This window comes from Erinaceus europaeus, chromosome 13, assembly GCF_950295315.1.
Source record: "Erinaceus europaeus chromosome 13, mEriEur2.1, whole genome shotgun sequence".
Lineage (NCBI taxonomy): Eukaryota > Metazoa > Chordata > Mammalia > Eulipotyphla > Erinaceidae > Erinaceus > Erinaceus europaeus.
In genome coordinates, this window is record NC_080174.1 from 79,050,605 (window position 1) to 79,070,655 (window position 20,051).

The 20,051-nt window shown below is 41.3% G+C and overlaps 1 protein-coding gene across 18 annotated transcripts in view; it reads left to right on the top strand.

Annotated features, from left to right (window-relative positions):
* Positions 1-19,444, top strand: part of FGGY (FGGY carbohydrate kinase domain containing) — a 463,518-nt gene extending 444,074 nt beyond the window's left edge. For 4 of the 18 annotated variants that reach the window (XM_060206288.1, XM_060206287.1, XM_060206289.1 and 1 more), the window contains 2 exons: positions 9,188-9,249; positions 17,441-19,415. In XM_060206288.1, the coding sequence (XP_060062271.1) occupies positions 9,188-9,249; positions 17,441-17,522 (144 nt within the window). In that variant the 3' untranslated portion in view covers positions 17,523-19,415. Of the gene's footprint in view, positions 1-9,187; positions 9,250-17,440 lie in introns of all 18 variants that reach the window. The other 14 variants (XM_060206298.1, XM_060206299.1, XM_060206295.1 and 11 more) reach the window with 7 other exon arrangements.
* Positions 19,445-20,051: the final 607 nt, after the last annotated feature.

Sequence of the window (20,051 nt, forward strand, 5' to 3'; positions counted from 1 at the left end):
TGTCCCCACCCTGTCAGGTCCTATATTATATTCTTCCCTGTAGACTATGACTCTAGACACTGCCAAACTTGTTGTGGATTATGGTGCGTAGAGCTAAATTACCTGCCAGTAATCCTGATGCCATTAGGCCATTTCTCCCTTTAACCTGAAGAGTAAGAGGCCATAGAGGGGCAAGCTTCCCAAACAGCTTACACTGGAGAGTCTGTCATTGATAAAACCCCACCTTCACTATGGAAGTGGAAGAGACCATATCTTTCTTGAGCTTACTTTCCTTGGGTGACTCATTTCAAGGTAACCTACAACACTGGTAGCCCTAAACCCAGGTCCTAGCTAACATGCGAGTGGGTATGTTTCCTATGCCTATCTAGGTCTGGCAATTGTCGACACTGCCACCAAAGGAGTCATAAGCAGTGTGTGCGGACTGGTTCCCCAGCCTCCACATGGCAGGGAAGGGTCAACCCCCTTGAATGCTGTCTTTCATGGCTATGGTACAGGGCCTCTATTTTTTTCCTAGAGAAACCCTTCACTTGCTTTCAGAAGTGGTGATCAAATGTGAACTTTTCACGGTTTATTTATAGCTCTGCCTTATAAAGAGAAAGAAAAGAAGTGATTAAAATGCTATTTCACAAAAATATTTTTATTTTTTAAAAGCTTTCTTTGTGTGGGCAAAAAGGAAAGAGAAAAGTCACTATGCTCATTGTGCTGTCTAGACTCTCCAACAAAGGGGTGGCGTGCCACAGATTAAGATTGGCCGGCTCCTGCCTGCTGACAAGAAGTATGAATTTTGAGGCCAACTTCAAATAAACCCTTTTGAACAGAAATATATTGTGGGTGGTGACTATATTTAGCCCATGTCAGCATTTCCATAATAAATTCATATTGTTTTGCTGTGGTAATTTCCAGATTTATTGCAGCCAGTGGGTTTATCATAAGGTTTCAGTTTTATGTTAATTATTTGGAGAAATTGGAAAATTCAGCAGTGCTATTTCTGATGACACCGCTGATTCTCTGGGCATTCTCCATCTTGGGTCAACTGTCCGTAATGAGCCCTGCTTCCCAGGAGAAAAGAAAGTGAGCAGGAGGCATCTTAACTGCTTGTATAAGCATAGCTTTTTCTTTTTTCTTCCAAATTGCAGTATATTTGTACTTCCTTTCCAAGTATTAATTTAATATATGACACTGTAGAAAAATGAGAAAACCCAACAGAGGGCTAGCAAGAGAAAAAAAAATCATCACCTTTTATCTTAAACCTGTTAAATATGTTAATGGGTTTCATCTAGTATTTATTTGCCTAGGTAACTTGTTTTAGGACAAACACAACTCTTTTGAGATAGGATGGAAAACCAATGGTTCCTCCTGTTCTCATTGTCTATTTTTTACCTGTGTTCAGTGGAGCTTCTTTTTCTCTGTCCTGGCTAAAGATTCCAGCAGTTTAGTATAATACTGATGGGAAAAATCCTAGTAGTTACTTTACAGCAGATATTCAGGTAGTGTCCTTTTGTTATACTACTGATGGGGAAGAAGAATCTCAGATTATTACAGGACCTGCTTCAGTTACAACCATTCATGTGCAGAAAGTTGAAGCTTCCAAGCATCTATCCAGAGCATTAAATGGGGACTTAAAATATTGTTTTAAAGAAATGTTAAGTCACTTGACTAGTATGAGTTTTCTTTTAATATTTATTTATTTATTCTCTTTTGTTGCCCTTGGTGTCTTATTGTTGTAGTTATTGATGCCATCGTTGTTGGGTAGGACAGAGAGAAATGGAGAGAGGAGGGGAAGACAGAGAGGGGGAGAGAAAGATAGACACCTGCAGACCTGCTTCACCGCCTGTGAAGCGACTCCCCTGCCAGTGGGGAACTGGGGGCTCAGACCAGGATCTTTATGCTGTTCTTTGTGCTTTGTGCCACCTGTGCTTAACCCGCTTTGCTATAGCCCAACTCCCGCTAGTATGAGTTTTATGGTCACTTTAATTACTGAGCCATAGTCAAAACTCAGAAGTTAGACTCATAATATATAATAGTCACTGCTTCAGTTTTCACCTAAAGATGAGAAGTCTCCCCACACCTCCAACTGTGTCTGCTACAAATGAGAAGGTGATTATGATCAAAGTCTTCATTACTGCTCATTAATTAATTTCTTTTCTAGAAACATAACTGGCTATTTTTTTTTTTTACTTGTTCCTCTGTGATTTGTGGAGAGGTCAGAAGCATCCCCAATATCCCAATATATGAGGTATCCTCATATCCCAGTAGGTGTTTTTGTTTTGTTTTTTACCAGAGCACTTCTGGCTTATGATAGCATAGGGGATTGAACCTGAGACTTTGGAGCCTGAGGCATGAGAATCTGTTTGCATGACCATTATGCTATCTACCCACCCGATAGGCATTCTTTGTTAATAGGTTGTATCACAGATCCCTCTTCACTTCTGGAAACTTCTCACAGGCAGTATCTTCTCCTTGTTAATGCCTGTGTAGTTTAGTATATTAAATAAATATCCAGTAAGCCAAACTTATTTATTCAAACCCTCTCTGCATCTTTAAGATGGACATACTACACAAGATCTAAGACAACTCCTGACTGCTTTCTCATGTAACAGTCAGGTATGGATGGATACCAGGAACACTTGGATATGCTTTGTGAAATCGGAGAGGCAGGAGCCATGCCTGCACTTCTTCCTCTTAGTAACAGCCAAACCTTTCCTTCCAAACACAAGTCACACTCAGCCCACTGTGTCTCTCAGCCTTAGAGACCTACATCAAGTTCCCTGTAGGTTTCAGTGAAGGCCTGCTCTCTTGACTAGTGAAGGGGTGACTCCTCTTACCCGTCTCCTGACAGGAGGTCTAATGGGTGGTAAACTCACAACTCTATCATAAAACTCTATTTTACTGACCTTCCCTGAGGGTGAAAGGATTCAGAGTTGATTAATAGCTCCTCAATCACCCTTTTTACAAATTCTTCAGGGTGGTCTTTCCAGCTCACTTGGCACCATATGTCTGTCATCTTTATATCCCAGTCGAAAACTCCATTTTAGCATTCTGTCATATGCATGATCCCGGAGTTCATTCATCCTGTAGACATTCCCTGAATGCATACGATATACCAGATGCTGAGTGTGGCAGTGGAAATAATTATAACAGTTCCTGTGTTAAGGAGCTCACAGCCTTGCCCTAAGGAGGCTGATGTGCTAACAGAAAGAAGAAAAAAAAAAGTGATGTCATGTCAGAAATGCAATAGATGGAAGCACAAGTTACTATAGGAGGAGAGAACTCCATTGAGGTGGGAAACAGGCAGCAGGGATGAATCAGAAGAGAAATCTCAGGGGAGTAGATAACCAGAGTTAAGTTTAACATTTGAATTTTTTTTTAAAGAAAAAAGTAATTCCTTTTACGTTCTTGACATCTCTATCGCTGATACTCATTTCTCCTTAATTCAGTTCAAAAGCAAGCAAAGATAACGTCAACGAAGTCTCATCTGCTGTCTGTTGCTGCTTGGTCACACATCTGTTATCATAGAAAGGGAAGTGACATTCAGAGATCACCTCTCATAATACAAGTTTCCTGGACTCTACCTATGAAGGCAGTCCTGGATGGTTGTCTAGAGTCTGAGACTGCAGCATAACCCTGTGGGGGATCCCCTAGCGTATCTTCAGTGTGTAGAGGAGGAAGGAGGTAGGGAAATTCCCCTTAGAAGTACAGCCATGGGGACAGGGCAGTGGCATACCCAGTTGAACGCTCATGTTAGCATATGCAAGGACCCAGGTTTGACACCCTGCTTCTTACCTTCAGAGAGGATGCTTCCCAAGCAGTAAAGCAAGTCTGCAGGTGTGTTTCTTTCTTTCCCTCTCTCCCTCTCACCTTCCCCTCAATTTCTTTTTGTCCTATCCAATAAAAAATAGAATAAGGAAAAAATAAAAAGACAATGGCCGCTTGGGTTGGTAGATTCGTCATGCTGGCGTGGAACCCCAGTGATAATCCTAGTGACAAAGATAAACAAACAAGCAAGTAAATACAAAAACAGAAGTACAGCAGTGGCCGACTCCGAAGAGGCAAGTACATCGAAGGGGGATACGTGTGGCAAGATGGCGGTGTGGCTTGCTGAGGCGGTCTCTGCGGCAAAGCCATCAAAACTGAGTCTGAAGAAAAATGGTCTGACACATCTTGTGGTGAGACGAGATCTTCAAATAACCCTGTTAGATAGAAATGCAGCAACATCCCCAAGAAGTGCTTAACTCCTTATTCCAGCAGGCAGGATACGTTAGCATTCAAATGCATATAAATAAAAATGATTGTACTAATAAGCAGGAAAGGGAGTCCGGCGGTAGCACAGTGGGTTAAGCGCACGTGGCGCAAAGCACAAGGACCGGCATAAGGATCCCGGTTCGAGCCCCTGGCTCCCCACCTGCAGGGGAATCGCTTCACAGGCGGTGAAGTAGATCTGCAGGTGTCTGTCTTTCTCTCCCCCTCTCTGTCTTCCCCTCCTCTCTCCATTTCTCTCTGTCCTATCCAACAACAACGACATCAATAATAACTACAACAATAAAAAAGCAATAAGGACAACAAAAGGGAATAAATAAATAAATAAATATAAAAAATAAGCAGGAAAAGTATATTAGGGCCCGGCTGTGGCACATCTGGTTAAGCACACACACACATGTTCCAGTGCACAAGGACCCAGGTTCAGCCCTTTGGTTCCCACCTGCAGTAGGAAAGCTTCACAAGTGGTGAAGCAGAGCTGCAGGTGTCTCTTTGTCTCTTTCCCTCCCTGTCTACCCTGACATCTCAGTTTCCCTCTCTCTATCCAATAATAAGTGAAAAAGTTAACATCTATTCCTGAATTTTTTTTCTTCTTGGCACAAATGTTTATTGATGAAAGTTACATTGTAGGACACATTTTTTTAATTTATTAGTTTAAAAGACTATATGATTATAAGGATATAGTTCTACACTGTGCCCACCACCAGAGTTTCCCCATTCCCTCAACAATTACCACTATAGTCTTACAGAGCCTTAGAGATGGGACAGTGGCATCTCTCTCTCTCTCTCTCTCTATCTCCCTCCCTCTCTCTCTCTCTTTCCCTCTCTCCCTCCTCTCTCTCGCTCTCTTTCTCTTTCTCCCTCTCTGTGTGTCTTTGCAAAGTTTATGTGTTTCAGTTCTCTTTTTCATCTCCTTCTCAGTTAGCCTGTGATTTCCATATTCCATGGGTGTGCTTGTTGCTGTCAGCATCCTTATCTTCCAATTAGCATTTTAAAATCTATGGATTTCTGGGAATCTGGATAATTAGCTCAGAATGTCTAGTTGGAACAGAAGTATGTATAGAGGAGGAACATCCAAGATGGCGACCATCTAGTGGCTCCCAGATTGGTCTCTGTGAAACGGTTGCAGTAAAAACTGTAGCTAAACAACATTACAGTGAAATATATGTAAAGTTTTGGAGTACATAAAGCCCAAAGGCAGAGAAAGAGAAGCAAATGGAACCCAGGTGAGGAAGCAAGGACAATTACAAGATAGGCATTGCTGATCTATCCTCACAGAGTGTGGTGCCCTTCCACTAAGGGTGTAGCGCTGCTGAAAACACAGGCAGTCCATTTGGAGGCTCAATGTCTCAAAGTTCCCACCAGTGTCCACCCTGCTGCCAGACCCCCCCCCCCCCCGCCCCAATCACCAGCACCATGTGATTCCTGCAATGCTCCTTGTCAGTGAACTCTGCCTTTCTCAGCCTCCCCAGGGCACAGTCCATCCTGGTGTCTGCCACACCTGGCACTATTACCTTATTGCCCCTTTGTCTTTCCCTTCACCCTCTTAGCCTTTGAATAAGACCTTCTTGAGATCCCAGGATCCACAGATCACCCCAGTACCTGTTCAATCAGCACAGGTCTCTGCCCATAGTCCTGAGGCAAGACACCATTCCAGGGATCCCCATGTGTCCTGTGGTACCATCCCGGGACAGTTATAATCCTTCCCTTGCTGTTCCTAGGCCTGCTGTGCTATCTTACAGTCACCTGAGTGTCACATGCCTCTCCATACATATCCTATGATCCAGCAATTTCTCTCCTAGGAATTTATCCAAAGAAAGCAAAAATACGAATCCAGAGAATTCTGTCTACATCTGTGTTCACAGAAGCACAGTGTATAGTAACCCAAATTTAGAAGCAACCCAGATGACCAAAAATAGATGAATGGTTAATAAGGTTGTGGTATGCATAAGTAATGAAATACTACTCAGCTGTTAAAAATGATGTAGTTGCCTACTTTGCTTCATCTTAGATGGATCTTTAAAAAATCATCTTAAGTGAGATATGCCCTAAAAAAAAAGATGATCTCATTTATAGCTGGACCTTAAGGAACAAGAATATTATGAGAAGATACAAGTTGAAATTTGAACTTAGTGTGGCATATTACACTAGAAAAAAGTACTTTGAGGTGAGAGAAGAGTAAGAGAGTGAGTAGAAACAAGTGACAAAATCCTGTTTCAGATGATGAAAAAGACCTAAGTTGGGAAGGAGAATGTTTTGTAGACACTTATCATGGAGAAATGAGAAGTTGGACTATATGTCAAAACTGTATTATAAACCATTACCCCTCTCTAATGCAATGAATTTGCAAAAAAAAAAAAATGTATCAATGATTGGCAGAATAAATGCTATCAAATTCCTAGCCCTTGAATACCTATTGAAAAGAAGTTTGTATATTGCAACACAATTGTTATCCCACTCTTTCAACTAGGGTATGTGTCTTTTCCATTCTGTGATCAGCTTCCTGATGAAAAGATTCACAAATATATCAGTTTCATTCTAAATAGTGATTGCAGTATTTTGTATATAGAAAGGACTTGATATGTTTTATAAGTATTCTTTTTATCATTTAATTAGGAGGTTAATGGATTATAGTCCAGTTGTTCACAGATGGGTTAAAATTCTCATTGTAATGAGAATTAACACTGACCACATTACAGTTTGCAAAGACCCGGGTACAAGCCCCTGGTCCCTACCTCCAGGTGAAAAGCTTCATGAGTGGTGAAGGCTGCAGGCATCTCTCTGTCTCTTTCCCTATCTCCCCTCCCTTCTCAGTTTCTGTCTCTATCCAATAATCAATACAATAAATATTTTTTAAAAAAGAGAGACACAAAGCAGTAGAGTTTTTTTTTTTAATTCCCACTTTAATGTGATAAGTGTCTTCTTCTTCTTCTAGCATTTGCCCTTCTTTCCGTAGCCAGTCAACAGCGTCAGGTTGAGCCTGATGTGAAGTTTCTAAAGTTTCGAGACCTCCTTTGAATCTGGAGAGGTGGCAGTCGTTGACTATGTGGGTCATAGTCTGTCTGATAAGTGTCTGCAAAACATTCTCAAACCCAGCTTAGGTCCTTCTATCAGTATGCACCAGGACTCCAGAGTCCATCTCTCACTTCCCCAGAGTCCTTTGCTTTGGTGCAATACACCAGTCCCAGTCCAAGTTATAAATATTCTTGATGCTGAGGTTAAGCCAAAAATAAGCAGAGCTCTGACCTCATGGCGTTTACATTCTGGTTAAAGCAATGAGTATAGAGTATAGGTAAAGAATATATAAGCCAGTAAGTGTATGGCATGGCTAAAAAGAATTAGTGGTAAAGTGTGTATGTGTGTGTGTGTGTGTGTGTGTGTGTGTGTGTGTGGTGTGACTAGGATAAGCAAAGGAATAGCTGGAATTTTTTGGGGAGGGATAGGGATTGGGGAAATGAACCTAGGGTTTCAAGAAGGCTCATCACTGAGCAGTCTCCCTGGTCAGTTTTTTTCCCCCTCTCATAGAGAGGGAGAAACAGGTTAAAGGGAAGACACCACAGTACCATTTTATCTCTTATGGGTCTCTCCAGATACATGGTGTCAGAACTTGAACCCAAGCACAGTATGGCATAAGTTTAAGCCAGTGAAATATCTCCAGACCTGATAATTGGATATGTTTTAAAGATACCAGGAGCTATATGTAGGTCAGGATTTTTTTCTTAATGTTTTCACTTCCTTTCCCAGAATGTGAGTTTCTCCAGGACAGAGAATATGTCTAATTCAAATCCGTATCCCACTCACTTTGTCTGGTACATAGTTAGTAATTAATAGAGAACAAGAGGCTGTACATATGATACTATAGAATGACTGCGTTCTTTTTTTTAATATTTTATTTTATTTATTTATTCCCTTTTGTTGCCCTTGTTGTTTTATTGTTGTAGTTATTATTGTTGTCGTCATTGTTGGATAGGACAGAGAGAAATGGAGAGAGGAGGGGAAGACAGAGAGGAGAAGAGAAAAGACACCTGCAGACCTGCTTCACCGCCTGTGAAGTGACTCCCCTGCAGGTGGGGAGCCGGGGTTCGAACCGGGATCCTTATGCCGGTCCTTGTGTTTTGCGCCACCTGCGCTTAACCCACTGCGCTACAGCCCAACTCCCAGAATGACTGCGTTCTTAACCATCATAATTCAACTGGCACTCCTAAGACAAGGCCTGTTGAGAAGCATTTCATTGTGTCTTTGCTTCAGAGTCCAAAGTCGGTGTTGATTTTATTCTCCTAGCTTTTCTATAGCCTTGAAAGCATTGGGAGATTACTCACGGAAACCCAATACATGACAGAATCTGTACACACCAGACTGTGTCCACTCAAGACATTTCAACTCGCTGCCTGCCCCCTTGCCCCATTACAAAGACAAGAATGTCCTAAAGTTACAATTCAGACCTCAACTCTGTTCGAATCATTCCAGAGATTTCACGTCTGTACTCATAATTTCAGAGACTGCAGGGAAAATTGCTAAAGAGGAAATGAAGAGACTGTAAATATTTCGTTCTAAAGTACGAATGCAAAACCGCTTCAACAGTGACTGTTCTCTTGAATCACATAGACAGTGTGCTCAGTGACTGGTTATGTTACCCTCTGATGACCTTGGGTCTAGCCAATAATGAGGACAAACAGTTTCCTTCCACCTTCCATGTTGTTTATGCCCTCGAACCTTTGATCATCTATTAAGTAGATACTACATGGTTGTAAAGGTAATATTTAATGTTCACTGCATTTTATTCTTAGTTCCAGAGAAAATAACTTGGAAATTACGAACTAGCTGAATAGCTTAAGGGGAAGTAAGTTTCTAACTGGAATGTTCTTGCCTGTAACATGTCTCACTTTGGTTGTGGTTTGCCAATTCAACTGTTTTGTTTTCCATTGGACAGGAGGCAATGGCAAGAATGAGCAAAGTTGGGAAAGTTGTGTTTCCCAGACTTGAGGACAAAAGGTAAGTTTATGTTTCTATTTATTTGTACAATATTAATAGATGAAGACATACAAGCACACATAATTGAATAACTAGAAGAAAGCTTCCTAATCAGCTAATCCAGTTCTCTTTATTTGATAGGTGATAAAAACTAAGTCCTAAATAGGCTTGAAAACATTACTTTCAGCTGCTTAAGATCAAAGAGCTATGTAGGACCAGACCTGTTGGTCAAGTACAAACAAACTCTCCTTTGTCATAGATACAACCTGGGTTTGAGCCCGGACCTCACCACACTGCAGGAAACTCCATTTCTTTTTTCCTTTTCTATTTTTTATTTATAAAATGGAAACAATGACAAGACCATAGGATAAGAGGGATACAGTTCCTACCACCAGAGCTCTGTATCCCATTCCTTCTCCTGATAGCTTTCCTATTCTTTAACCCTGTGGGAGTATGGACCCAGGGTCATTATGGGATGCAGAAGGTGAAAGATCTGGCTTCTGTAGTTGCTTCCCCGCTGAACATGGGCGTTGACAGGTCGATCTATACTCCCAGCCTGCCTCTCTCTTTCCCTAGTGAGGCAGGCCTCTGAGGGAGTGGGGCTCCAAGATACATTGGTGGGATTGTCTGTCCAGAGAAGTCTGGTTGCTATCATGTTAGCATCTGGAACTTGGTGGATGAAAAAAAGTTAACATATAACGCCAAACAGATTGTTGACTAGTCATGAACCTAAGGCTGGAATATTGCAGATGAAGATTTGGGGTCTCTGTTTTGGAAACAGCTGGTAGGTCTATTTTAGATATATTCCAAAGAAGGAAACTTCATTTCTATTATATCTTTTTCTCTCCCTCTTATCTCTGCTTCTTTCTTTCTTTTTTTTTACCCCCTCCAGGGTTATTGCTGGGCTTGGTGCCTGCACCATGAATCCACCGCTCCTGGAAGCCATTTTTCCCCCTTTTTGTTGCCCTTGTTGTTGTAGCCTCGTTGTGGTTATTATTATTGCCATTGTTGATGTTGTTCATTGTTGGATAGGACAGAGAGAAATGAAGAGAGAAGGGGAAGACAGAGAGGGGGAGAGAACTGCTTTACCACTTGTGAAGCGACTCCCCTGCAGGTGGGGAGCCGGGGGCTCGAACCGGGATCCTTACGTCAGTCCCTGCGCTTTGCGCCACTTGCACTTAACCCACTGCACCACCACCTGACCCACTGCCCCTGTCTTTCTATCAGAAAAAGTTACCTTGGTACTAGGCATGGTGCACCTGGTTTGTGTTACATTACAGTGCACACACACACACACACACACACACACACACACACACACACAGGTTCAAGCTGCTGGTCCCCACCTGTAGGGGAAAAGCTTTATGAGTGGTAAAGCAAGGCTGCAGGTGTTTCTCTGTCTCTTTCCCTCTCTATCTCTCCCTCCTCAATTTCTCCCTGTCTCTAGCCAATAATAAATAAATAAATATTGAAAAAGTTGCCCCAGAGCTATGAAGCAATCAGAATCATTCTCCCCAGTGTTCATTTATCTAAGTCATTATTGGAAAAGCCAGATCTTTGCTGTTCTAAATGGGAATTATTTCTGCTTTCCATAAAAGGGCACAATAACTTTTGTCTGTTCTCCCACGCTTTATAGTAATTGACATTGAGGACTACATGACTTTGATCCCAGTATTAATCCCAGTTCAGAAAACAAATGTATTTGAGCGGGTGCTATATTCAAGCAATATAGCGGGTGCTATATTGCTATCCTCTGGGCAGGATTTAGAGAGGAAATTTATGTTTGCAAATAGATCATTTCAGAAGAAAGGGATATACTAAGACCTTGAGGAAACTATGGTAGTTGTCCTTGGGGGTTGTAAACACAGAACTTTGCTGTTGGGAATGGCATGAAACAATACACCTATTATGATATAGTATTATAATCACTAATAAAATAAATGTTAAAATTAAACATCTAAAAATATCTGAAGAATAAAGGGATATATTCCTAAATAGAGGCCTTACTGGGTTATAAAGTAGCCCAAGGAAGAAAGGAGTGTGGCATTGTAGGCATAAGGACAAACTGTTAGAAAAAAGTACGTTGATTTTAAGTGATTAAATAAATTGCTAGTTTTTAGATAGGAGACTGTTTTCTCAGAAGGGAGAATAACTTGCAGAGCTGTAAAGACTGCAACAGTATTGTGTGTTCAGGTAGCTAACAACATATAAATCTGAAGTAGAAAGTATGAAGTATGCTGTGTGGCAGGAAGTAAACCTAGGTGCCAGGGAGGGCGGGTAGGGGGTTGGCTCATAAAGAGCCTTAGACCCTGCTGAAGATCTCAGACTTGGGTGCAGCTGATAGAGTGTACATGTAACCATGCATGATCCAGGGCGCCACCTGCAGGGGAGAAGCTTCATGTGTGCTGGAGGCAGTGCTGTAGCGGCCTTTCCTTCTGTTTTGTCTTTCTCTGCCTCTCTCCCTCTCCCTCTCCCTCTCCCTCTCCCTCTCCCTCTCCCTCTCCCTCTCCCTCTCCCTCTCCCTCTCCCTCTACCTCTACTTCTACCTCTCCATCTCCCCCCCTCTCTCTCATCATCTATGAAAAAAGAGAAAGAAAAAAGAGAGAGAAACCTGGGAGCACTGAAGTCATTCCCCCAGGCACTAAGCCCCAGTGAGAACCTTGGTGGAAAAAAGAAAAAAGACAAAGATAAAAAAAATATAATAATAATAATAAGAAAAAGAGGAAGGGAAATCCCAGACTCCATCCTATTGGTATAATGATTGAACTCTAGGCAGTGGGGGAACCAGTTCGATCCCCAGCTCCCCCCCTGCAGGAAAGTCTCTTCACAGGTGGTGAAGCAGGTCTGCAGGTGTCTATCTTTCTCTCCCCTTTTCTGTCTTCCCCTCCTCTCTCCATTTCTCTGTCCTATCCAACAACACAACGAAGACAAACAACAATAATAACTATAACAATAAAACAACAAGGGCAACAAAAAGGGAATAAATATATACTTTTTAAAAAGGAATAAAAAGGTCTGTCAGGTACAATGTAATTGTGCAGGCACTGGAGCCACAGCAATAACCCTGTGGCTAATAATAATAAAAACAATAACAGTACGTCTCCAAATGGATTTGGCATGGTCACCCTCAGCATTAATACATCTCAATTTACCAGGATCGAAGGTTGGCACATGGATTCAGCACAGAAACACTGAGTGACCCAAGTTGCACAAGATAGTGGGAGTCAAGGGCCAACTAACTCCATCTGCCTTTCATTGAAATAAGAAACAGATTGTCCTTCTCCAACTTTTCATCGAAACTACTAAGGCTTACAAATAGTCTGCTTTTAAAGTATCTCAGTAAATCACATGCTCCTTTTTGAAAAGAAGGCTAGGAGCGCTCTGTGAAGGCACGCACGATGCTCTACCGCCATCTGTAGGCCTCCAGCAGATCTGCAAGTAGAAAAGAGCCAGTTCCCTTCTTAGCTGATCTCTCTCATTACCTCACATCACATTATGACCTATAGCAATTTACGTGCTAAGCAGTCGCACTTACTTAGGTCTGTGTAATTCAGAAGCTAGTGTCTGGGTGTGAAGAGCATGTAGGAGAGAGAGAGAGAATTCAACGGTTTTTTAAAGTCAGAATTACAGGGGTAGGGGCATAATCGTGTGGCTATGATACCATGCAATTCTTAGTAAGACAACAAATGTCTGAAATGTACTGGAAATTGTGCTTCAAAAGACACTTATAACAGTGAAGATGCAGTCTACCATATGGGAGAAAAAATTTGCATATCATGTATCTGATAATAGATCAATATATAGAGAATTCATAAAATTAAGAAAAAAAATTCCATATAAAAATGACAAGGAACTTGAATAAACATTTCTCTAATGCAATGGGCAGAAAATACATGAAAAGAGGTTCAACCTTATATTCATTGGGGAAATTCAAGTCCAAACTACAATAAGATATCATTTTATTTTATTTTAATGAGAAAGAGAGAGAGAGACACCAGAATTACTTATCTCTGACTTGTGTTAGAGAAGAATTGAACCTGGAACCTTAGAGTCTCAGTCTTTTGCAGGGCAGTAGTATGCAGACAGACTCTCATATCTGAGGTTCAGTCTATCAAAGTCTGAGGTTCTAATTCTCTATACCACCATAAGCCAGGGCTGAGCTGTGCTCTGATTAAAAAAAAAAAAAAGGAGGGGGAGTTTTTTTGCATAACTATTATACTGTTTGCTCAACCTAATAATACCATATTATATGACTACTGTCAGAACCTGGAAAATAAATAACAAGTATAGAGAAAAATGGATGTTTTTCACATTATTGGGAATAATGTAAAAGGTGCTTTTCCCCATGAAAAAATAATATGATGGTTATTCAGAGTTTTAAAACAGAATTACTCAGGCTGGAAATGTCTCAGTGGGTAGACCACATATCTTACCATGTGTGCAGTCCTGGGGTTTGAACCCTAGTACCATGTGGGAGTTAAATGAATAAGTGAATACCATAGATTGGAGGGTATTGTTTTGATGTCTGTCTTTGTCTGCTTCTTCTCTCCTTCTGAGGATACAGAATTTTAAATTTCCCTGGGGAGGCCAATTGGTGTGTTCATATTTGTGGGGCCCTCAGCTCATTCCCAGACCACATTGAAAAAAAAAATAGTCGGAGTTGGACGGTAGCACAGCGGGTTAAGAGCACATGGTTCAAAGTGCAAGGACCAGCATAAGGATCCCGGTTTGAGCCCCTGGCCGGGAAGTCACTTCACAAGTGGTGAAGCAGGTCTACAAGTGTCTATCTGTCTCTTCCCCTCTCTGTCTTCCCCTCCTCTCTCCATTTCTCTCTGTCCTATCTAAGAATGACGACATCAATAATTGCAACAACAATAAAAAAATGGCAACAAAAGGGAAAATTTTAAAAAATAGCATTACCAAATGACTTAGAAAGTTAACTTCGGATCCAGGAGGTGGCTCAGTGGATAAAGCATCAGACTCTCAAGCATGGGGTCCTGAGTTCAATCCCCAGCAGCACATGTACCAGAGTGATGTCTGGCTCTTTCTCTCTCCTCCTATGTTTATTATTAATAAATAAATAAAATATTAAAAATTGGGATTCGGGTGGTAGCGCAGTGTGTTAAGCGCACGTGGCGTGAAGCGCAAGGACCGGCTTAAGGATCCAGGTTCGGACCCCCGACTCCCCACCTGCAGGGGAGTCCACAGGCGGTGAAGCAGGTCTGCAGGTGTCTCTCTTTCTCTCCCCCTGTCTGTCTCCCCCTCCTCTCTCCATTTCTCTCTGTCCTATCTAACAACAACGATATCAATAACAACAATAAAAAATAAAAAAAAACAAGAGCACCAAAAGGGAAACTAAATTAAAAAAAATTTTTTTTAAATATATTAAAAATTAACTTCAGGGGTGGGAGCAGATAGAATAATGGTTATGCAAACAGATTCTCTTGCCTGAGACTACAAGGTTGCAGGTTCAATCCCCCATACCACCATAAGCCAGAGCTGACCAGTACTCTAGAAAAGAAACGAAGGAAGAAAGGGAGAGATGGAGGGAGGGAGGGTGGGAGGAAGGAAAGAAGGAAAGAAGGGAGACAGAGAGAAAGAAAGGAAAAATTAATGAATTAAGGGACTTAACTTCTAGGAATATACCCCAAAGAATTGAAATCTGTTCTCAAAGAGATATTGATTTTTATACCTATACCCAGAGTATAATCATTAACAGTTGAAGCTGAGATTCAAGCCTAGTCATTGGATTTTTCTTTTCAAGCTCATATTTTAGCCCTATTATAGTGTTTAAATTACCATAATGACTGGCAATTTGGGGGAGGGGACTCCCTATTTCACCTTTTAACTTTGCACGTTATAAGTAGAAGTCCCAGTGTATGTCTACTGTTACTTTTACCCCCCTTCTCCCAGTTCTTTTTTTAAATATTTATTTACTTATTCCCTTTTGTTGCCCTATGTGTTTTATTGTTGTAGTTATTATTGCTGTTGTTATTGATGTCCTCGTTGTTGGATAGGACAGAGAAATGGAGAGAGGAGGGGAAGACAGAGACGGGGAGAGAAAGACAGACACCTGCAGACCTGCTTCACCACCTGTGAAGTGACTCCCCTGCAGGTGGGGAGCCAGGGGCTCAAGCCCGGATCCTTACACCAGTCCTTGTGCTTTGTGCCACGTGCGCTTAACCCGCTGCACTACTGCCTGACTCCCCCTTCCCCCAGTTCTTAAGCTGGCAGCAAAGCTGCCTTCTGTGGAGGACATCTTTTAGGAGTACCACAGAATCTAGAAGACATTCTAAACTCTCTTCATGAATGAGCCATCCTTTGTCATCTCCTCCCAATTAGAGTCTTCAAGTAGGGCTTGCCATAACTACATCTCTGAATCACGCTGCTCTGCCATCATGCCCAAGACTAGAGAGGTTTCAGAGAAGGGTCAGTGGGAGTGCACAGAGAGAGCAAGGCTTGTGGTGGGATGCCAGGACTGCAGGGCAGAGCTTTAGGAGAATCTTGTCACATGATCATGGGCTTCTCCCAGAATATATAGGTGTGTGGGTTAAAATCCTCATTCTCATCTCTGGCCAGACTGTGGTTTAAAAATTACTCATCAAACCTGAGGAAGTTGTATGTGGAGAATTTATAGAAGCCATAGGTGTGAATAGTTCATGTGAGGCCTGCCTGTGCCTCTTAGTATATGGCTGTGGAGGCTTTTAAAGACAGACCTGGGTTTCTCTGCTTTTCTTTCTCTTTCTCTCTCAGCCTAATATGTGAGTCTTCTCAATTTTCCTGAATAAAGTTTAAAATTCCTGAAGGAATAAAAAAAAAAAAGACAGATCTGGATTTGATTGCCAACTTGGCCCATGTTAGCTATGTTTTAGATATACCCTTTTGAATGTTTAAATTTACCTTTAAAATAGATATATAGGTTAAGCATTACATATACATACACATGGATATATAGGTTAAGCATTACATATACATACACATATGTATATGTTACTCAACTATTAAGAAGGATGAGATCATCTCCTTTTCCTCATCTTGGATAAAAAACTGAAGCAATCTTGTTAAGTGAGATAAGTAAAACACACACACACACACACACACACACACACACACACACACACGGGGGTGGGAGGGGCTGGGCAGGAGCACATCCGGTTAAGCAGACATGGCACAAAGCACAAGGACTGGCACAAGGATTCCAGTTCGAGCCCCTGGCTCCCCACCTGCCGGGGGCGGGGTTTGCTTCACAGACTGTGAAGCAAGTCCGCAGGTGTCTATCTTTCTCTCCCTTTCTCTGTCTTCCCCTTCTCTCCTGATTTCTCTCTGTCCTATCCAACAACAGCTATATCAACAATAACTATAACGACCATAAAAGGGCAACAACAAGGGCAACAAAATGGGCAAATAGCCTCCAGGAACAAGTGCAGGCACCTAGCCCCAGTGATAACCCTGGAGGCAAACACACACACACACACACACACACACACGCACACACACACACTAAAGGACGAATACTGGATAATCTCACTCATAAGTGGAACTTAAGAGACAAAGACAGAAAGGGAGAACACGGAGTATATGTCCAGCTGGTACAGTGGATTGGAACAAAGCAGAGGACTCTGGAATAGGGGATAGAGAGGCTTTGGATTCTTGATAAAGGGTGGTGAAAAAGGACTTGAGGTGAGGGTGAGCATGTTTTGTAGACACCTATTATAGGGAGAGGAGAAATTGTATTCATATGCCAAGACACATGACACCCCCCAATAAAGTGGCTTGAGAAAAAAATGTATAAAAATGTATAAAAATGTATAAAATGTATTTAAAAATGTATTAAAATGTATAAAAAATGTATAAAATGTAAAAAAATGTAAAAAATGTAAAATGTAAAAAAATGTTAAAAAAAGTATAAAAATGTATTAAAAATGTATAAAAAAATGTAGGAAACAGTTTGAGGACATGGGGACATGGTATAATGGTCCTTTGCATACAAAGGACCTTTATGCCTGAGGCTCCTGAGGTCCCAGGTTCACTACCCAGCACCACCCAAAGCCAGAGCTGATCTATTCCTCAGGATGCCACAGATATTAAGAAAACAAGAATTGCCAGAAATATCATCACTGGGGAATTACTGTTTTTCTAAATGTAAGTGGGGAACCTCATAGCAGTTTTATATTTAGATTACTCAAAATATTCTTTTTTTTTCCTCTGGCAGCTATTATGACAAAAAATATCAAGTGTTCCTGAAGCTAGTTGAACACCAGAAAGAGTATGCAGCCATCATGAAAGGGGACTGAACAAGAATCACAGATGCATATGGTCCAGGAGGTGGCGTAGTTGGATAAAGCACTGGACTCTCAAGCATAAGGTCCTGAGTTCAATCCCTGGCATTACCTATACCTGAGTGATGTCTGGTTCTTTCTCTCTTTCATGCTATCTTTATCATGAATAAATAAAATCTTAAAAAAAAAAAAAAAAGAATCACAGGCGCTGGTGCCCAAAGCTTCTGAAACATTGCACCGGTGACCTCTCATTGCTTCTTATAGTCAAGACCTTTTCAGTATCCTGTGGCCATTTCTGCATTGTCTTTTAATAAAGAACACAGAGATATGTGCAACCAGAGTTAGAGTCTTTTAAGTCATTATCTTTTAATCTTCATATTAATGATAAATAGAATCAGGAATCATGTCTACGGCCACACCACCCTGAACACTCCTGATCAAGTCTGATCACAGAAGCTAAGCAGTATGGGCCTGGTTAGTACTTGGATGGGGAAATCAGGAATCATCAATGAATGCAGGAAGGAACTTTGATGAGGCACAGGATGTGTTCCGTGTCTTAAAATGCCCACTCCCAGATTGTTTATTATTGATAAGAGGAACAGGACGTTAACTGGATAGGGAAGAAAAAGGACAATGTCTTTATTGGGTGGTGAAGATCCACTTCAGATTGGTAGATGGATATGATGTGAGTCCAGATGTGACAACCTGAGAGGAACATAGCATCATGCTGCCTGTGGGTGCGTAGCCTAATTATAATATTAAAGAAGCACTAGATGAACCCCAAATGAACAGCATTTTATTTTGTTAATGCTCTATATTCTCCAAAAATGTCTGCCATGAAGACAAATAAAGGCTTTAGACAGGTTGCAGAGAAAAAAAATAAGCCAAGAAACATGGTGTCTTAAAGCTTTTCGTGTAGGTGAGTATATTTTTTAGGCTATCTATGCAGGGAGATGGGGGCACACCTGGTAGAGCATACATGTTACCATGTACTAGGACCCCCGGTTCAAGGCCCTACTCTCCAGCTGAGGAGGGGAGGCTTCACAATGGCGGAGCAATACTGCAGGTGTGTCTGTGTGTGTGTGTGTGTGTGTGTGTGTCCGTCCATCCGTCCGTCCTGCTTTCTCTATCTCTCTGTCTCTCTTGCTTTCTCCCTTGTCATCTCTCTCTGTCTTGCCCCCTATCAAGAAGAAAATTGAAAAGAAAAAAATGGCTGCTGGACTAAGTCATTAAGTGGAGTCTTTGTGAAGACTCCAAACACCAGCAATAACCCTGGTGGTAAAACAAACAAAAACACTATATTTGCTTAATTGGAAGCTGTAACATGCAAACACACATATTTGCAAACACACACACACACATCATCATCATCTCATTTTTGAGAGTAACTGCTAGTGTAAATACTACAGCTGTTTTACATGGGTTTGAGTAGAGAACCTGGAAACTATAAAAGACACACATAGAGGAATACTTTGCTGAAACATTTCAGGACCTCAACATTAAAAAAAATAACAAACTAGTATAGTCCTTTGGAATATAACTAAAATAGGCCTACTATTTTATCTATTTACAAAACAGAGACCCCCCAAATCTTTATCTGCACTACTCCAGCCTTTATGTTCATGATTAGTCAACAATTTGTTTGGCTTTATATGTTAACTCTGTTCAGCCACCAAGTTCCAGTTGCTAGATGCTACCATAATGTCAACCAGACTTCCCTGAGCAGATGACCCCACCAATGTGACCAGGAGCCCCACTTCCCCAGAGCCCCTCCCCACTAGGGAAAGAGAGAGACAGACTGGGAGTATGGATCAACCTGTCAACATCCATCTTCTGCAGGGAAGCAATTACAGAAGCCAGACCTTCCACCTTCTGCATCCCATAATGACCCTGGGTCCATACTCCCAGAGGGATAAAGAATAGGAAAGCTATCAGGGGAGGGGATGGGATACAGAGTTCTGGTGGTGGCAATTGTGTGGAGTTGTATCTCTCTTATTCTATGGTTTTTGTCAGTGTTTACTTTGTATAAATAAATTTTTTTTAAATGTATGTGAAGACTCCATTCCATGGGCAAGGGAGACAAAAACAAAAAGTGAATAAATTGGATTATATCAAATTAAAAAACTTTTACACATCAAAAGAAAATTCTATAAGAATAAACAGGAAACCCATCAAATGGGAAAAGATATTTGCACCTTACACTTCATATGAATGGTTAACATCAAACAGCTATAAAGAACTAATACAGCTCAACAGAAAGAAAAAGAATAACCCCATTAAAAAATGAGCAGAAAATATGAATAGATGGTTCTCTAAAGAAGAGATACACACGGCCAACAGACATATGGAAAAATGCTCTAATTCACTCATCATCAGAGAAATGCAAATCAAAACCACACTGGGATTCTACCTCACACCTGGGAGAACAGGTTCCATCAATAAAATAAGGGAAGAGAAGTGCTGGAGAGGATGTGGAAAGAGAGGAACTCTGCTACAATTGCTGGTGACAATGTTAACTGATACAACCACTACAGAGAACAATCT